The sequence below is a fragment of the Desarmillaria tabescens genome, assembly GCF_030435595.1.
Source record: "Desarmillaria tabescens strain CCBAS 213 chromosome Unknown EV420scaffold_2, whole genome shotgun sequence".
NCBI lineage: Eukaryota > Fungi > Basidiomycota > Agaricomycetes > Agaricales > Physalacriaceae > Desarmillaria > Desarmillaria tabescens.
The window spans coordinates 446,822-464,132 of NW_026848301.1; the positions used below are offsets into that span (position 1 = coordinate 446,822).

At 47.9% G+C, this 17,311-nt stretch overlaps 8 protein-coding genes across 8 annotated transcripts; 4 read left to right on the forward strand and 4 right to left on the reverse strand.

Annotated features, from left to right (window-relative positions):
- Window positions 1-3,088: 3,088 nt before the first annotated feature.
- On the forward strand, window positions 3,089-3,677 carry EV420DRAFT_1635087 (uncharacterized protein; the record flags this gene model as incomplete). Its single annotated transcript, XM_060476401.1, has 4 exons — window positions 3,089-3,265; window positions 3,319-3,378; window positions 3,433-3,528; window positions 3,582-3,677. The coding sequence occupies 4 exons, from the start codon at window positions 3,089-3,091 to the stop codon at window positions 3,675-3,677; spliced, it is 429 nt and encodes a 142-aa protein (XP_060338090.1).
- Window positions 3,678-4,048: 371 nt separating this feature from the next.
- On the reverse strand, window positions 4,049-5,283 carry EV420DRAFT_1501443 (uncharacterized protein). Its single transcript, XM_060471062.1, has 4 exons — window positions 4,856-5,283; window positions 4,572-4,757; window positions 4,458-4,540; window positions 4,049-4,411 (listed from the first exon to the last, which is right to left on the reverse strand). Exons 1-4 carry the CDS (start codon window positions 5,251-5,253, stop codon window positions 4,173-4,175), a joined length of 906 nt encoding a protein of 301 aa, XP_060338091.1. The 5' UTR covers window positions 5,254-5,283; the 3' UTR covers window positions 4,049-4,172.
- Window positions 5,284-5,286: 3 nt separating this feature from the next.
- Window positions 5,287-6,455, forward strand: EV420DRAFT_1501449 (uncharacterized protein). Its single transcript, XM_060471063.1, has 5 exons — window positions 5,287-5,482; window positions 5,530-5,579; window positions 5,629-5,799; window positions 5,852-5,976; window positions 6,023-6,455. Exons 1-5 carry the CDS (start codon window positions 5,410-5,412, stop codon window positions 6,309-6,311), a joined length of 708 nt encoding a protein of 235 aa, XP_060338092.1. The 5' UTR covers window positions 5,287-5,409; the 3' UTR covers window positions 6,312-6,455.
- A 74-nt stretch (window positions 6,456-6,529) lies between these two features.
- On the reverse strand, window positions 6,530-12,176 carry EV420DRAFT_1501457 (uncharacterized protein; the record flags this gene model as incomplete). Its single annotated transcript, XM_060471064.1, has 22 exons — window positions 6,530-6,723; window positions 6,786-6,973; window positions 7,030-7,202; window positions 7,257-7,380; window positions 7,431-7,541; window positions 7,593-7,661; window positions 7,712-7,798; window positions 7,860-8,107; window positions 8,159-8,266; window positions 8,316-8,562; window positions 8,614-9,041; window positions 9,092-9,376; window positions 9,430-10,005; window positions 10,056-10,146; window positions 10,196-10,216; window positions 10,267-10,746; window positions 10,798-11,013; window positions 11,061-11,426; window positions 11,474-11,623; window positions 11,664-11,805; window positions 11,858-11,889; window positions 12,171-12,176. The coding sequence occupies 22 exons, from the start codon at window positions 12,174-12,176 to the stop codon at window positions 6,654-6,656; spliced, it is 4,218 nt and encodes a 1,405-aa protein (XP_060338093.1). The 3' UTR covers window positions 6,530-6,653.
- Window positions 12,157-13,411, forward strand: EV420DRAFT_1758065 (20S proteasome subunit). Its single transcript, XM_060480537.1, has 7 exons — window positions 12,157-12,197; window positions 12,246-12,289; window positions 12,345-12,440; window positions 12,490-12,571; window positions 12,623-12,778; window positions 12,831-13,048; window positions 13,098-13,411. The coding sequence occupies exons 1-7, from the start codon at window positions 12,191-12,193 to the stop codon at window positions 13,269-13,271; spliced, it is 777 nt and encodes a 258-aa protein (XP_060338094.1). The 5' UTR covers window positions 12,157-12,190; the 3' UTR covers window positions 13,272-13,411.
- Window positions 13,317-14,037, reverse strand: EV420DRAFT_1684472 (uncharacterized protein; the record flags this gene model as incomplete). The annotated part of the gene is made up of 3 exons (XM_060479260.1): window positions 13,637-14,037; window positions 13,391-13,587; window positions 13,317-13,340 (listed from the first exon to the last, which is right to left on the reverse strand). Exons 1-3 carry the CDS (start codon window positions 13,767-13,769, stop codon window positions 13,317-13,319), a joined length of 354 nt encoding a protein of 117 aa, XP_060338095.1. The 5' UTR covers window positions 13,770-14,037.
- On the forward strand, window positions 13,828-15,411 carry EV420DRAFT_1259591 (eukaryotic translation initiation factor 3 subunit 6; the record flags this gene model as incomplete). Its single annotated transcript, XM_060466963.1, has 5 exons — window positions 13,828-14,035; window positions 14,085-14,239; window positions 14,291-15,057; window positions 15,111-15,219; window positions 15,274-15,411. The coding sequence occupies 5 exons, from the start codon at window positions 13,828-13,830 to the stop codon at window positions 15,409-15,411; spliced, it is 1,377 nt and encodes a 458-aa protein (XP_060338096.1).
- Window positions 15,412-15,681: 270 nt separating this feature from the next.
- On the reverse strand, window positions 15,682-16,637 carry EV420DRAFT_1635094 (uncharacterized protein; the record flags this gene model as incomplete). The annotated part of the gene is made up of 4 exons (XM_060476402.1): window positions 15,682-15,980; window positions 16,029-16,094; window positions 16,145-16,301; window positions 16,350-16,637. The coding sequence occupies 4 exons, from the start codon at window positions 16,635-16,637 to the stop codon at window positions 15,682-15,684; spliced, it is 810 nt and encodes a 269-aa protein (XP_060338097.1).
- Window positions 16,638-17,311: the final 674 nt, after the last annotated feature.

A 17,311-nucleotide genomic window follows, 5' to 3' on the forward strand; every position in this document is an offset into this window, starting at 1 on the left:
ACTCCGCTACAATTTCGTGGGTCGAACTCAAGCCGAACTTCGCTACTTGAAGTCTACGACACCTAACAGCCACATAAAGTCGTAGCAGCCTTCCTTATTTACCAGTGACCACCGTATCGTGCGCTACTTCGAAGTCCGTTCGGGATCAAAGTTCCTTGGCTCCGTTTCACTCATCCCATACAAAATATTTGCAAAAGGTTCGACGTGTGATGAACTAACTCACCTTAAATATTGTCGTGATGGTGAACACTAGACCGCAACCTCTTCTTTGGAAGATGTTACAAAGAGGAGGACTTGCATGATGGGGGGTTTAGAGAAGGTGCTGCACATGATCCGGAAAGTGACAATCCATTTCATATATGTAGCGCGACTGTCTTCAGTACTGTTCACATTTGCGCTAAGTAGTCTGATGCCAGCGGCGCAAGTGACGACATTTGCATTGAGAGAATGCTGATGATTGATCGATTCATAAACGAAGGGGCCCAACCGAGTTCGTGCGAATGAGAACCTGGGGATATGGCTGCATCCACCACGGCTAAGGGCCGGTTCATTCGAGATAAGAACTTCGCGATCTCGTGGGGGCAGCAATGGAGGTCAGTGTACTCAGAATAGCCGAGTGGCATTGCCCCAGACGTGAATTTGTTTCGATGTCTTGGAGAAAGAAGTACCTATATTGGCGCCGAGGTAACTGGCTCGACGATGAGTGATCCCACACTTCAACGGTGAGCGGTCCTTGAGCACAATAACTGTCTGTTTCGTTCCAACGTCTTCAGCTGGACCTGGAATATGTCTAGGTGTCTCTGTTTTGAATGATGAAAACATCGTATTTGGAGCGTGCGTACAGATACACAGAGATCTAATGCTAGGCTCGGCGCCCTTCGAGATGGTGACACACAAGATCACTGTTCTAGTCCAACAGCTGCTTCAGCGTACCATGGGGCATGTACGTTGGCCATGCTCGACAATGTGAGCTGCACCTGTAGGAATCAATTAGCTACCTGGGAACTAATTTTGGGAGATTGAAGTGGACCTAACCGGACAGAAATCCGACAGTCTGCCGATGGTTTAAAAAAACGCTGATACGGCTGGCACTGAGCGATAATGCCGGGGCTTGTATGGTCTTTACACGGTCTCCTCAAGATACACTGTGCGTGTGCAGTGTGACCGTCCTGTTCGAATCAAGATGATGTGCCAGCCTAGCTATCATAGGCTTTGTATCGTGAGCATCAATCGAACTAGAAGTATACAGAACGCCTGCTGTGCCCATGGGTTGCGCCGTCCAAGTTTTAAGAGAAAATCGGATCTATTAGAAATGCGACGTTTGCCGTGACTGTAATCTGGTACGGTTCAACGTTCATCAGCAGGTTGCTGGTGCATAGTAGGCCAAACAATCTTTGTGACTCTGAGTGAAGTCGCAGGTAGCACCGCGAAACCGGCTTGAAGACACGGAGGACGGCGGCGGCCTTGGAATTAAATCCAACCGTGGCAAAAAGAATTGTCGAATCCGGAAGTTTGTCTGAAGGAGGGGCAACCAGAAAATTGGTGCCGTCAAGTCAGTGGCACCTTCCACCGCTCAAGGCAGCCACTGAGGGGTGCAAAAATCGAAATAAAAATCTGGAAAATAACACAGGTGAACAGACAAGTGCAGACCAAGAAAGAGGGCAGCCAGAAAAGGTGCCCGGCGGCTGAACAAGATGTCGAATTCGGACGGCACCGTTTGTTTGTCAACCGATGTACATTGTACACCGATGTACACCAGTGTCAAACCACCACCATCCTTGCCTCCATCGTCGAGCTCGTTCTCTTGATACAGGCTCGCATTTACGGCCTTTCTATGAAGGCTTCGAGACGACGGCCTCGATATGTCGGAACGAAACTTGAAGAGCGGGACGGTCAATCGTCTCGAACTCAAATATTCTCGACTCTGCCGTTAACCTCGGACGCCAGTAGGACTTGCATTATTGCTCTTGGAAGCTTCTCGACAGTATTTTACTGTTTTACAAGCTTTCCAGCTCTTGCATGGAGGCTTGTAACGAGAATCACTGCTCACCGTCGCCTTTTACGGATCTCGGACGACAAAAATCAGCTGTCGGTGTTCTTGAACTTGGGAATATAGCAACAGTCTTCTTGGATCGTCGATGGGTCCTTCAGTTCTCAGGTCCATCCGGTATATGGCCATTCGCTTAGGGAGCTCAAGATATTCAAGAACCCAGAGACGGCTACAACAGGGCGATTTTGTTGAATTGGGTTGGGGGCGCAGTGTCCGGATATAATCGTTGAAGGTACGTCTTCAGTTTCTTCAGGTCTTGAGGCATTCTCCTGTCCTTGACGATACCCGCCGGCTGGGTCGCTGAAGCGAAGACTGATCTTGCAACTCTGACCTAGGTCTTGAACAACATTGAAAGCACGTCCGTTTGCTCGCTTTGTACGGCAATCACAGAAGACGAGCATGAAGACGGAGCAATGGATTGTTCTGCAATATTAGGTGTACAATGGTAAGCTTGCGTTTGCACTGCCAGGGACCGTGACCCACGAATCGTCACATACAGGTGTGACATTTATTATGTAAGGTCACAATTAACAGGCAGTGGTGCCATACAGCCATTAACAGCATAGAGGGCATAGATCTGGAATATACGCGTAACCAGTAAGACGGCCAGATGTGAGGACCGACAGCGCAAGCGAGAGCCCCGAGTTTCCTGCCAGAATAAATCGTTACAAGGCGTCGAGGATGCTATTCGATTTCCAGCGTATTCAATCCAGTTTCGAATTCGAAACGAATGCTTCCGGCGTAAGCAGGCAGTTTTGTGGAAACGACTCCTTGTATCTGGGTCAATCTTTTCGATGTGTCTTTCTTGCCGGTGTCTCGAAGGACGAGTATGACGCTATAACGAGTGAGCGTCTCCGCGGGATCAAATTGAGGTCGATATTCGCCTTATGTCATTTTGTGTTTACGCCAAACACATTGCCTACTGGCTCAATACGGATGCTTCCGATATCGAAGCCCAAGTGCACTTAAAAACAAGGGAAACCGACTATCAATTCTCCCACAACGTTCTTTCCTCTCCTTTCTTCCTTCTTCTTGGTCATGCCTCCCATCCGGAGCCGCGACCGTCTTTTCCCCTCTATGCACACAGTTCTTCGTCAAGCAGATTCTCTTCCTGCAAGTGCTACGATATACTACCAACACGTTCCCCTGCCCTCGTTTGTCTTTCGATATGAGCCTTATGGCCACGAATACTTCAACAGAAATCATCCCCTGATGGTGTGCACGCTTCTTGCCATTCAGACAACTTTCTTCAGTTGGAAACTGAACAGACTACAACTCATGATGGAGATATTGATTGGGACGAGTGTGTTTATTTCACTGTGGCTCTCGTGAGTGACCTGCTCGTTGTGAACGCAGACTCTCATCACCTGCATGGTTTTCAGCCGACGAAGGGAGAGCTTGCCCTCGATGAGGCACCTCTGGAGCCAGAGCCTCCCCGTGATCCAGTTAGGCGCCCTCGCATATCTGTTCTTGTCATCGTGAGGCCCTTCATATTCGTTCTAGTACACTCATTGACCTGATTAGGAGTTAGCTCTTGCTGTCACTTGCCGTCTTCACCTCACTCGTTTGGGATAAGATCCAACCTGATACCAAAAAAGTCTGTCGGGGCTGCCCGACACTGGCATAAATTTTCCGTCACTAAACGTCCCTTTGCTTTGCTTTACACTCTTTCTTGGTTCTCCTGCCATTTTTAATTGTATTTTTACGTCGTCTGTGTTTATTAGCCTTGTTAAAACTGTACATCTGCTTCTTCAATTGCACATTCATTTACCTCTGCTCAAATGCTATCGATGGGAATTCAACGTATTCGTACGTCCATACAAGCAGGCGATGGGTAACTAAAAACAGCAGGACCGTCGTACCCAACTGAAGGTGCAAAAGTTAAGAGGGATGTATCATGCATTTGAGGCGCTCAGCGACTAAACAAGGCGGCAGCTCAATATAGACCTCGGCATTATCGCTTTTCAATACTGCTCGACAGCACTTGTTATTCACCGAGCACGCAAACATCACTCGACAAAAATGATACGATTTACATACGATAATACATCACATTTTCTAAAAGGAGGGCTGCGTATTCTTACATTCATACCAACTGTTCAGAACCGTCATTATTCTCTTCCTATTGGAAGGTAATGTGAGTGTATGCCATGAACCGGATAAATCCACGTACGATTTTCTTCACTGGTAAAGGGTGTGCCAAGACTAGGGTTTTTTGATTGGTAGTTAGGGCTCGTTGCTGGTAATAGATGCTATCTTCAAGCTCCAAGATGTTTCTCCACATGTGACTCTCAATCGCAGTGGAACCTTTGACAGCCCAGAGCACGTCCTCGTACAAGTCAGAAAAGAAACTCTTGAGGTCTAAGAGACATCAAGCAGCCAAAGCTCGTGAAGAATAGCATCTTACCCATAGGCGGTCCTGCTGCTTTCCGGAAGCGATAATTTATGTCCCATAGGTCACCCTCTCGTTCTTGGATGCGAATACGATTGCTGAAATAACGGACATCTTCAGAGTAGATACGAGTTTGTCGCCGCGGAGGTGACGGAGGGAGAGCTCCATATGCTCATGAACTGGGAGCAGCATTGGACCATATCACAAGTATACTCGACAAGGAAGACACTCCATGTCGTGAGAAGGCGGAATGAGTCATATTCCTCGTTATCTGGCGGATCGTCAACAGCAATGTGCCAGTCCACAGGAAGCACACTGAGTCGCGTCGTGGATTCATTGAAGGCTATGGAAACGCGTGTTCGGACGAGCTGTCGACGAGACAAGAAAGGGGCGACCTGATCCAATGCGGAAACCTGGTTTGGAGGTGGATATACTGGATATTCGGGAAACATTTGCGAAATCCGGTGTAGTTTGGCAAGCTGCAGAGAACTGAATACGGATGCATGGCGGCGTCGTTGTTGGATTTGATAAGGTCGACATGGCAAGTAATGGAACGTGTAAATTCTGGGAAAGAAGAGCAGTATATGGCAGATTTTGTGGAACGAACGATAGAGCAGATATAGAAGAGATAGGCGAGCGTTGGAACGTATATGTCTCTGGAAGTAACGCGCGCATACACGCCGCACCACATGGTGCTGATGAGAGGACATGCAGTCATAAACGCGATCCGATCTTCCGAGGCATGCTCTGCGAACCAAAACTCGGAGACGATGGCCTCGACGAGCTCAAAGGGCAGCTGGTCGTCGTCCATGGTGGTTACAAGCAAAGCTGGTCTGAGTCCAGTCACGTGCATATAGCGGGTGATGTCATCATTGGCGCGCCCTTCAAAGAGGTGTCTAACCTTCCAACTCGGCGGAGGTCGGGAAATGGATTCACAGGAGCTTCTCTATCTGGAACAACCACCACCATGTCGCCTAAAAACGCAATCCAAATTGCACTCTTTTCCTTCAATGCCGTCACTTCTTGGGCGAGTTGTTTAGGTACGCGAGCAGACGTTCGTCTCACCAATACTCAATCCGCGATACAGCGTTCTCGATGATGAACCGCATACACTCTTTCATTATGAACATGTTCACTGTAAGCTCCAGTCCAAGTTCGTAGGCCCTTAACTTCACAATATCAACAGTCCACAATCAATTGGTTCATCATGGTTGCTATTTCGGCGCTCTCCATTGTATCCCATTCAAAATACTGGCGTAATCCAATGGACGTACTCGGGAATCTGATTCTTGACGCTCTTTCCACTTTTCTCACCATGGCGGGTGTTTATCAGTTTTTGAAGGAAATGCTTGTAGCGGTAAGTCCCTTGTTGTACCAGCCTCGTAAATGCGTTCATCCACGATTCGAAGGTGCTGAGCTTTGAGGTCTGGGTGATGCGAGACAACATTAGGGGCCATATGTACGCCATAAAAGCAATAGGAAACGCCCCCTCACTTCCGCAACCCCTCCAAATGTGCATAGAAGGATATCGATCGCAAGTTTTTCCCGTTCTAGAGCACAAAACTCTAACAATGTTTCAGGTCCCAAGCGGATATACTCAACTCGCTTGAAATCCTAGAATCATTCATCATCACACCGTCAATCCGCGTGAGAGATCTGGCCGAAGTCAACCAGGTGTTGCAGGCGTACAAAGAAAGATTGACACATCTACAGAACAGTTACAAGGCGATATGTCAGGGTCTTGCTTTCACTGGCATAGAGGATGAGCGTATGACGATGGCAGACAAGTGGGTAGGAGCTCTACGTAGCTGGGAACCACCTTCATTACCAGCCACGCTCACGGGGAAGGAAGAAGAAATCGCCGCCTAACAGTTACTTTCAACAGCATAGATGCGACTCCATTTTTAGATAGCAGTAGTAAAGAAGGGACCTTTCCCCAGGGAACTATGTATTCTATCAAACATCTTTAGCGGGCGGAAATTAAAGTCTCTTCAGACCTACCAGTATTCCAAGCATACTCTTAGGACAGTGGCCTTGGTGCACTCATCAGAAATAGGTGTTGAAAGCGAGACAAAGCCTTCATTAAAGCCTACGGCTTCGTTACAGTCAATGGCAGAATGGCTCGGTAGGCGGATCAAGGTGAATACATCTAAGATTAAGCGTACAGTCGGAATACAAATAAGAATATACTTCTAAGGACCTAAATTCACCTTACAGCGCCCCTTCAAACAGTAATTTCCTCGGTTTGCTGATAGTCGGCGCGCTAGAGAACAACGCCGGCCTGAGACGAAACAAAAACGTGAGCCCTCTCATCAACAACATATAAAGAGAGAGACCACTGACATCGAAGTCCCACAATGAGCCGCGGGATTACCCATAATGATACTCTCCGAAACACCAGAGATGCTATCGGTTTTCCCAAACGCGGCCGCGTCGAAGAGATGGTCCGTCGTCTTCTCAAAGGACGCCAACATCAGGACGCTGTCTTTCATTTTCGCTACTCCGAATCGGGTGATGCCCAGGACCTCGCCCTGATGGATTATTAATTAGTGGCGGCAAGGGAGGAGGTGAGAACGGGTAAATTAACCTTGTACGTCATGACATCACCTAGTAGCATGACATGCCGAGGGTCGATAATCATGTCGTGCGCTTTCATGGTCGTCTGGATTTCGTTGATGATTGTCCGTCGAGCCGCTTCGATGCCCAATACTTGCGCAACTTCAATAACCGAGTTGGAGGTCGTGAACTCTCCGACGATTCCTGAAAGAGAAAGGTTCTGGGGGAGCCGACGTTGTCAAGGTTAGCCGGACTTACCCTCTGTAACCATACACTTCTTCAGACCATAGCCTTCCACGAGGAGTTCCTTGTCTCCCTTCTTTCCTCGAGCATCGTCCTTTTCCTTGATGTTTATGATGGCTCGTTGAATCTCAGGAACACCCTTGATACAGCATTTAGCGGCGTGCAGATGCACAAAGCGGGGATCCCTACCTTTACTACAACGTCGGCCAGCCCTCGCTTCAATTCTCGCAATCGATAATATTTATCCTCCGTGTCAACGTATATCCGAAGCCGGTTTTTGCGCGGAAGGACAATTACAGACTAGAGTGAGAATAAGTTCAGAGCTGCTTTCCTTCTTCCAGACAAACATACCTCTTGTTTGATCTTCAGCTTCTTTGCACCAACTATAGCCCACTTGATGTCATCCAATGTGAGCTCGAGCTGAACCACACAATTAGCGATATATACCGAGCGAGAACAAGAAACACAACCTGAAGCTTTTGAATGGCGTCCGTATCGACAATCACGCCAAGATATGTGTACTCAGGAGCCCAGGCTTCCTCCAAGACGCTAGCAATCTGGTAAAATGCATATGAATAAGCAAAGTGAACTCGTCCAGCGGAACACAAGACGACGGACTTCACCAAGCAGGGTCTTTTCCAGGCGACCTTTCACAATACGAGCTGACGCCTCACTATCGCATGTAACCAATTTGCAGCTGATAATAGGCGTGCTGATGTTCTTAGCAGCGTTGATAATCTCCTTGATACGAGGAACTCCAAGGGTAACGTTCATAGAAGCGACACCAGCAAAATGGAAAGTTTTCAAAGTCATCTGCGTTCCGGGTTCACCGATGGATTGAGCTCCGACAGCGCCCACAGTAGAACCTAAAGAAACAGTATCAGACTAGCTAATACTGTAACAATCCGTAGACTTACCAGGTTCTATGCGAGCTTTTGCATATTTGGACCAACAGAGCTCCAAGAAGGTCCGTAGTTGCAACTCAGTGACCTTGGATTTATTTTGCACGATCGCCTTGTCAGCGTCTACTCAAATCGATTAGAATCGCACAATTTTCAGAAGTAGACAACTCACCAGAAGCTCCGAAAGAGAGATCGGTATGTTCGTCCCATTCTTCATGGCGTTCCAATGCTTCGAACATACCACGGCTTTTCCTGACCTCGACTTGTCTGAGAACGACGTGGTCAAGAATAAATGCACGGATCGTTGCAAGATACGCCATCGTGCACTCGCTCGTGAACTTTGTCGAGTTGAGTTCAGTGTTGACGATTTCCATAACTTCATATGGCAGAAGAGCTCTGCCGCCAGACAACCCAGTTGCCTAAATAGCCACATCAGTGCTAGACTCAACTGTCAATGGGGTACCACGTACACATGCGTGGCTCCAAGCGCGCTCAAAGTCAATAGGTTGAGCATCACTTTCCAGGCAGGCAGGGTCAAGACCGTCATCACCATACTTAAATTGAACTACGCCTCCCGTCGAATTCCTGACTGACAAATCATATTGCGTGGTGAGATCCTCTAGCGCCTTCATAAGCCGCCGCTGCATGTACCCAGTTTCTGCAGTCTTGACAGCAGTATCGACAAGACCCTCACGACCCGAAATGGCGTGGAATAGGAATTCGGTTGCAACCAACCCAGAGTAGAAACTATTCCGCACGAATCCTTTTGATGGCGGTTCCTTTGATTTCTTGGGGAAGTGAGGCAAAGAACGGTCTTGGAAGCCATCGGGAACACGATGCCCAGCTATAATTTGTTGGCCGACACAGGCAACCATTTGGGAGACGTTGATGACGGAACCTGGTGACAATGTTAGTACATCCATGACGCGTTTTCAGCTCCTTGCTCACCCTTCGATCCACAAGTAGCCATGATGAGCGGAGCATTGTGACGGCTAAGCTCCTTCATGCAAATTTGTCCCACCTCCTCTCGAACTTTTGACAAGACCGACGATATGAGCGCTTCAAGAGTCTGTTCTTGATTACATCCCGGCTTGTTTTCTAGCTGTCCTTTCTTTGCTCGGGCGATATGTTCCAGGCATTGTGCATAAGCAAGCTCCACTAATCTGTCCTTCTCTCTGGTTAGCTCGGGACCGGGTATAACATCATTAATTCCCAAAGAGAAACCGAAATTCGCTATCCAAAAGTCAGCAATTTATTTGACAATAAGGTGAGGATATATTGAGTACCTAGCCATCGAGCGCATAGCTTCGCCAATCGGTTCATTGCAGCTGCGGCTTCATGTGGACCATAATCTCGCATGATGACACCAAAGATGGATTTCTTCTTTCCGCTACCGACAATGGCCTTGTCCATGACTCCGCACATGATCTCGCTGTTCACGATAACGAGCCAACCATCGTTCGGTGAAAGATCTTTAACGACATGCATCCGCTCTGGATAATTGGCAGCCTTGGCTTCCTCCCATTTATTACACTTCGACTCCACATTTACGAAGACCTTCGATTGTTTGTTCGGACGCATTAAGACATTGAAAATCTGCTTTCCTGTCCAAAGCCTGACCGGCTTCCAGATGGTTGGAGGAGGGATATCAATCTGTATGTTTGCATCGGCAAAATAGCAGCAGATCTGGGTGAATTGGCGCCGGTCGAAGAACTGGTCTTTCCGAGAGATGAGATAGGACGCTGTAATAAAATCCTGAATGGCGGCGATGACGGGATCACCATTACGAGGTGTAACAAGATTGTGCTTGACGCTCATAAGTTCCAGGGCTTCGGTTCTCGCCTCTTCTGTTTGGGGTACGTCTGTGGAACACATCAGAATTTGTGGTACTCCTGGTGAATGTAACACCAACGTAAGTTCATTTCGTCTCCATCGAAGTCAGCATTGTATGGTCCGCACACGCATTCATTCAGACGGAAGGACCTCCACGGACGAACTTTGACCTAAACCGAAATGAGGGGCTTGCTTTGGTGGCATATTACGCGGACGTACCCTATGACACATGATGGATAGCTAGGCTAACATTAGCATAAGAAGCACAAACATAGGTAGAACTGACATACCTTGTGCAAACTTGGTTGTCGATTGAATAAAACAATATCTCCGTCAATAATATGCCGTTCTACGACATCACCGATTGCCAATCCATCTGCAACCGCATCTCGATTCCCAAACTTCAAAAACTTTTTGACCGTGTCCCTTGCAACAAAATTGGCACCTGGATGAACGTCCGGACCATTCCTCACCGCCCGCCGGAGCATTTCAACATTATGAGAGGTAACACGCTCCGGATATGTGAGAATCTTGGCCACTCGCTCGGGTACAGCTACTTCATCGATCCGCAAATTCGGGTCAGGAGAAATAACTGTACGACCAGAGAAATCGACACGCTTTCCCGATAGATTCCCACGGAAACGACCTTGCTTTCCCTTGAGACGTTGCACGAATCCACGAATGGGCTTCTGGCCAGGTTGAGAGTTAACACCTGGGGTTTCAGAGTTGACATAGACGGCAACGGAGAGTTGAAGAAATTCCCATTGTTCCTACACAGTGCAGTGAGATAGCAGCAGGAAAACAGCGAGAAGCAATCGAACCATAAATTGAAACGTGGGGGATCCTTTCGTCAGGCCTTGCTTTATTAGGGCATTTGTGAACACGATTTCAGTTAGCTTGACGGTGAGATCATCCTCGTTCGACGCGCCATCCTGAGCGACAGATGGGCGAATGCAGACAGGTGGTACTGAGATATACTGCCAAATAAACTCTTCTGGTCTCCCGAATGAAGGCCGCAGTCCCATGATTTCGCAATCCTGGCACAGAATTAGATGAATGAATATTTCAGCTAGGATAGAATCACCTCATCTGATATTCTCTTGAATAGGTCCAAAACCTTCAGCGGATTCAGGTCCTCGTGCACGGCCTTTTTCAGAAACATTCCGAGCTCCTTCTGTGCCTCAACAGCCGAAGAAAATGTTTTCTTCCACCGTTCCATTTCGTCAGCAGTTTTCTTGGCGCGGAATTTGTCGTGAATGATCTTCAGTACACCGGTTTTCTTTACGATGCCGTTTGTCGCAGAACAGTGTGGACAGTAGATTGCCTTTCTTGTCTTAGCTTTCAGGGTCTTCAGAAGTTTCGTTCGCTGATAATTCTCCATGTCCGGGTGTCGGAAGCTTTTGAGAAACGGACGTCGTTCCTCTTCCTCCAACAGAACACGAGCGCAAGTCTTGTCAACAGTCAGATAGAACAGAGGGGTGAGGCATGGATTCATACTTTGCAGATGCATTGGAGGACGTCAATGGTATGCTTGAAGTAACCAACATGGAACACCGGCACGACAAGTTTGACATAGGCATAATGACCAACGCAATTCACGGATGATTCGCCACAAGTTTCGCAGAACGCGCTTTTATCCGACGTACCCTATCATTCAATGAGAATATAAGAAACCGAGAGAGGACACCCACGCACAGAGACGTCGGTCAAGGACACCATCCTTTACTGGCAGGCGTTCCGTAGCGGTATACAGATCCCGATGAGTGACTTCGAACTCAGAAACTTTGACAGTGTCCTGGGCATTGAGTAGACTAAATTGAAGTTTCTTTCTGTTTACTGTGAGCTTAACCATCTGGGTGAATCTTGGTAGAATCTACATACATGACTTTGGGAGCCTGAGAGGGTACGACTTCCTTCATCTTGTTTCGGCGACACTTTATAAACAAGACCTATCAAAATATTTCACTTGGGCGTATTGCTATGACATTCGATTCAACGAAGATGAGACCGGAGAAACGAGGGAGTCGTGAGCCAAAAGACCTGACTCCGAGGGAAGAGTCAAAATATGGAGAGTGATGTGACCGTAACGCGATTTCGGATACCGGTTCGATATCGGCTGTAACGGGCCGGGACAGCCGTGACCGTCACGTCACAAATCTACGACGCGCGTACTTTGCGCACTTTTCTCATCTACCACCATGTCCCGAACATCCTATGACAGGTATGCATATTTTCGCAATACCTCTGCAATAGTATTGACGCAGGTTAGGTATCTTACCGTATTCTCTCCGGAAGGGCGCCTATATCAAGTTGGTTCGTGTCAACCTTGAAACCATTGCCAACGACAAGCTCATCCACCAATGCATAGAATATGCTTTCAAAGGCCATCTCTGGATCTGCTCATACTGCCATCGCTGTTCGCGGAAAGGATACCTCTGTCGTAATCACTCAGCGCAAAGTTCCCGTACGATTCTGCATTTCGATATGTATACAAATAATAACATTCGCTCTAGGACAAGCTCTTGGACGCGTCAAGCGTCACGCATCTCTTCAGTATAACACCGACGATTGGATGTGTGATGACTGGGCTTATCGGTATTTGCCAAGGATAGGATTGTCACACTAGATCACTCACGTATTCGACAGCGGATGCTAGAGCCCAGGTCACCCGAGCACGCGCGGAAGCTGCTGAATTTCGGTACAAGTATGGTTACGAAATTACCCCGGACGCTCTTGCAAGACGACTAGCCAACATCAATCAAGTTTATACCCAGAGAGCAGCCATGCGACCACTGGGGATATGTTCGTTCCTTTTCTCAATACATGACCAATCTTACTCATCCTCATATTACAGCCATGATACTCATTGGCATGGATCCTGAATATGGAGCTCAGTGCTTCAAACTGGATCCCGCTGGATACTTTGTAGGCTTCCATGCCACGGCCGCAGGGCAAAAGCAGCAAGAAGCCATGAATCATCTAGAGAAGAAATGGAAAAAGCTAGACTCTGGACGAGGCGCCGATGATGCCGCACAAGCCGGCAAGAGTTTGAGCCGTGACGCGGTAATCGAGGTATGTCTACATTATCTTTCATTCTGCTCTGATCGCTAAGAATTATGAGATGGCCATTGAGGCCATGTCTACCGTCCATGCGACAGATTACAAGCCTGGGGAGATTGAGATTGGTATTGTGTCGGATGCACCGGAGGAGGATGTGAAGACAAGAGGCCAATGGCGTGTGATGGGAGAGGCAGAGATAGAACAGCATCTACTTGCGTATGCAGAGAAGGATTAAACGTCTTATGACAGACTTGGCGACGATGATTGTAACTATTTCGCATCACCACAACGATGCACCTCCACTCTGTATCCTGACATTAGCTTGCGAAATGAACAATACGGCGCGGCACATACCTCAACAGCAGCCATTTCGGCATTATTCACGTCATGCTTCCAAAATCTTTCAGGTGCCTCCCAGAAGTTGGTAAAGGCAACGCCGCTCGCAAGCGTCTTTGTCGACGATGACTGTGCTACTGCTGGCTGGGATGCTTTCCGGAAACTTGCCGAGAGCTCGGGTGGACCGTAAGGATGAGCGTGAGGAGCTTCAGGTTCTGTACCTCTGTTCAATATCAGCTGAGGCGGCACAATGAATATACGTACTGGAAGGCCATACACGCTTTCCGAGGAACCTGATTAGCGGAGTACGTGCCGTCGAGAGTAGACGAACAGAAGGATGCATGGAGGAAACAGGAAGAGCTCTGTGTTCCCAAAACGGAAGCAGCGTAAGCTTCATGTCGGTGGCTGTGCTTCAAAAATTTGGGCGTCCTTCCAAGTCGACGACGACGACGACAATGGCAGAATACGACCTGTCCAAGAAAATCATTTCCTACCTTGACCGTCATCTCGCTTTTCCTCTGCTAGCCCACCTCGCCGAAACCAATATCTTCGCAGTATCCGATGTTCAGGTTGCCGAGTATGAGCTAGCCAAGGGCACCAACATGTTCGACTATGCACAGTCACTTTTCGTGCAGCTACACCCAGATGCTGAGGTCCCTGCAGGTACGTACGTATTGCTATGATTTCTCCGATTGCTCAGCAATGGCAACAGAGTTCGATGAGAAACGGCAGAACGCAGTATCCACGCATGAAAGACTACAACAAGAAGCTCAAGCCGTTTTCGATGTCATTGAAAATCCCGATGTTGCACAGGCTTTGCGACAAGACAAAAATCAGAATTTGCAGTATCTGAAGGAGCATTACAACGTGCGCAATTAAAGTTCTTTTTTCTTGAATTACAGCTCACTTTTTCGACAGGTAACGCTGGAGCAAATAACAGCGCTGTACAACTTTGGAAAATTCCAGTATTCGTATGGAAACTACAGCGGTGCCGCTGACTACCTGTACCATTTCCGCGTTCTGTCAACTGACAACGACCTGAACACGTCTGCTCATTGGGGCAAACTCGCCTCGGATATCCTCGTTGCACGATGGGACATTGCTCTTGAGGAACTCAACAGTCTCCGGGAACTCATTGATTCACGGTCGCCTGCGCCTCTCCTGCCCACCGCAACAGCCACAAATGCCTCTGCCCCCGAACCTGCCCTTGCCCAATTGCACTCCCGGACGTGGCTTGTTCACTGGTCTCTCTTCGTCTACTTCAGACATCCTCAAGGTCGCACCTTGCTTCTCGAAACATTCCTGTCACCGACATACCTAAATACAATCCAAACAGCTTGTCCGTGGGTTCTTCGGTACCTTACGGCAGCTGCTATTCTCTCCCGAAAATCTTCCGCTGGAGGAGGAAATGCCAACGCAAGCTCATCGCGGGTGAGAAATGCGATTCGGGAAGTCGTCAAAGTCATTCAGATGGAGGAGTACCAGTATTCCGACCCTGTCACCAATTTCTTGAAAGAGCTCTACGTCCAATTCGACTTCGAGAGCGCGCAAAAGGAGCTCGGCAAGGCTGAGAAAGTCGTTGAGAACGACTACTTCTTGCAGGAGTTTAGGGAGGAATTTTTGGACAATGCGAGGTATCTGATCAGCGAGGCTTATTGCCGAATTCACCAGAAGATTGATATTGGGTGAGTCCGGGTCCGAGTCGCGTTGACTGCTGTCCTAAACATGATGAATGCAGGGATCTCTCCGATCGGTTGAACCTTTCACGCGCCGAAGGTGAAAAATGGATCGTCAACCTTATCCGCGAGACTCGGATGGGCGCGGATGCCAAGATTGATTTGGAGAAGGTTCGTTGTGCTTGGTCTGTATCAAACGCCATAGACTAAATACGTCTGCCATAGAATGTTATCCAAATAAGCCGTCCACCACTCCCAATATACCAGAGTGTCATTGAGAAGACAAGAGGTCTTGCAATTCGGACGCAAGCGCTTGGCGCAGCGGTCGCAAGGACAGGACAGCAGCCCGTTGCAGCTCAGTGAATGTTGGCTAGATTCATAGAATACTGCTTTGGATCTTCGAGGTGTATACGCTACTATCTTTCTTATTCAAGATAGATGTAATGTACCATACTTCATCCTCTATTCTATTTGGGGATGGAACACAGAGCCGACAACCATTTATAGTAAAAATTATGCAGAACAGAGGCCATGAAGGTAGTATGTAACAGAGTTACAAGGACAATGCAATGGTAGGAGGGATCTGAGGGAGTTGTTGGTGTGTGAAGAAAGAAAGTTAACTAAACGCACCGATCACATGTAACTCAACACATCAGCTTGGACATCATCCAGCAATGTCCGCTCTGCATCAGTCAACTCCAGAGACCCAATGAAAGAGTTGTAGTCTGTGGCAGTGATGTGAGGATGCGCAATAGCATACCTCTGAGTGGCATACTGCTCCTTCCGAGCTCTTACCGCTCCTATGATCCCACCCCATTGTGCTTTCAAGTGCTTGTTCCAAATATCAAAATCGTTGGCGTCGCGAGCGTTCAAAACTTGGCCCTGACGGCGATGCTTTTCGCAAAACTTCACAATTTGGAAAAATGTTGTTCCTGTATCCAAAATGAGAAACTCTTCCATAACATGCAACTTGAGCTCACCAGTGACAGAATGAAGCTGTTCCAGGTGTTCTGGTGCCAATGACCGCCAAATATATGTGTACAAGGCTACCACATTGTCAGTATCACAGTCACCGCTCATGCAAATTTCAATATACCAGCTTCTGCCTCGGAGGCCACTTGCCAACTCTTCAGGATTGCGTCCCGTCGTGCAAGGTGCTCTGCAGATATCATAAGGTCACGGAGTAACAGTCGTTGTTGGGCGAGTTCAGCTTCTAAAGCGTCAAGTCTTGTTTGGAGAGGGTCAAAAAGAAACTATAAGATATTCAGCAACATTTAACAACACAAGGGAGAATACTCAACGGGGAAATCATTGGTCTCATGGGAGACAATGGCAGCAGTGGTGGTGCTCGCTGTATTGACGACATGAACCTTGTACTGGTTGTTGGGCTGCGACTTACTGGTGACTAACGCCCCAGCGTTTTGTAGACCTGTTTCGGTTGTATCCCTGTTGAGCTCTCTGGTCCCCAGAGGAAGAATCTTCCCTCGACATAGGCTTATTGGATTATTCTGATGAGGAGGCCCACGAGACCACGCGGATGGTCGTGGTATCGGAGCGCTGTTGTTGCTGCCAGAATGAGGAGAGGCCATGGTAGTTGATATTGAAGGCGTAATAGGAGGTTCGCGGAAGAGGGACGGCCCAGAAATAGTTAGACACGAGAGTGACGAGACTCAAGACACATTGTTTATCGAGAACGTCTCCCCTTGGTGCCGTTTTGACCATATATCGCAACAGGAAGTTGATGGTCAATCCATACAATATCACAGACGATAACACTAGGCTCTAGCCAAATTTACGAGCCGTAAGCAAAATCCTAGGGAAGACTGCAAGCAAAAAGGAAATAAGTATTTGTTTCATAGCGGAAGCAATCCTCAAAAAGTCAGTTATAGATCCTGGACAGAAATTAGACTCGGGTTTTCTGTTGTTCCCGGAGCATGAGAATACATCTGGACACGAAGAGTGGCTCCTCGGATGGCTTCTGTTCTTCTCAAAGTTGTTCTATTAGGGTTGAAGCATAAGAAACATTCGAGGACACGGACCCGGTATTACCGGTGCTACGTAGTACGATGGTCGTTGAACGAGTAGGATGTCGTTCAAGTTGTACGATTTAAGACGTTTGAAAGCCAGCTAGCTGAGGGTTTTCCACCCTATCGAGTCGCCGAAAATCCAGAAAGCTAGCCGGAGTTGCTCTAACTCGGATGGTAAAATGATAGAAGACGAGACGTGTTCCCTGCTGCAAAGTGGTAATATAAAGTAAGCTCAA

Coding starts and splice junctions, on each gene's coding strand:
- EV420DRAFT_1758065 (XM_060480537.1), top strand. Junction 12,441..12,489: donor TCACTCAGCGCAAAGTTCCC/GTACGATTCTGC, acceptor CATTCGCTCTAG/GACAAGCTCTTGGACGCGTC. Junction 12,779..12,830: donor CATGCGACCACTGGGGATAT/GTTCGTTCCTTT, acceptor CTCATATTACAG/CCATGATACTCATTGGCATG.
- EV420DRAFT_1501449 (XM_060471063.1), top strand. CDS start 5,410: ATGTCGCCTAAAAACGCAATCCAAATTGCACTCTTTTCCTTCAATGCC. Junction 5,800..5,851: donor TGAAGGAAATGCTTGTAGCG/GTAAGTCCCTTG, acceptor CACGATTCGAAG/GTGCTGAGCTTTGAGGTCTG. Junction 5,977..6,022: donor TGCATAGAAGGATATCGATC/GCAAGTTTTTCC, acceptor ACAATGTTTCAG/GTCCCAAGCGGATATACTCA.
- EV420DRAFT_1501443 (XM_060471062.1), bottom strand. CDS start 5,253: ATGGACGACGACCAGCTGCCCTTTGAGCTCGTCGAGGCCATCGTCTCC. Junction 4,758..4,855: donor TATATCCACCTCCAAACCAG/GTTTCCGCATTG, acceptor GACGCGACTCAG/TGTGCTTCCTGTGGACTGGC. Junction 4,541..4,571: donor ACCTCCGCGGCGACAAACTC/GTATCTACTCTG, acceptor CCGTTATTTCAG/CAATCGTATTCGCATCCAAG.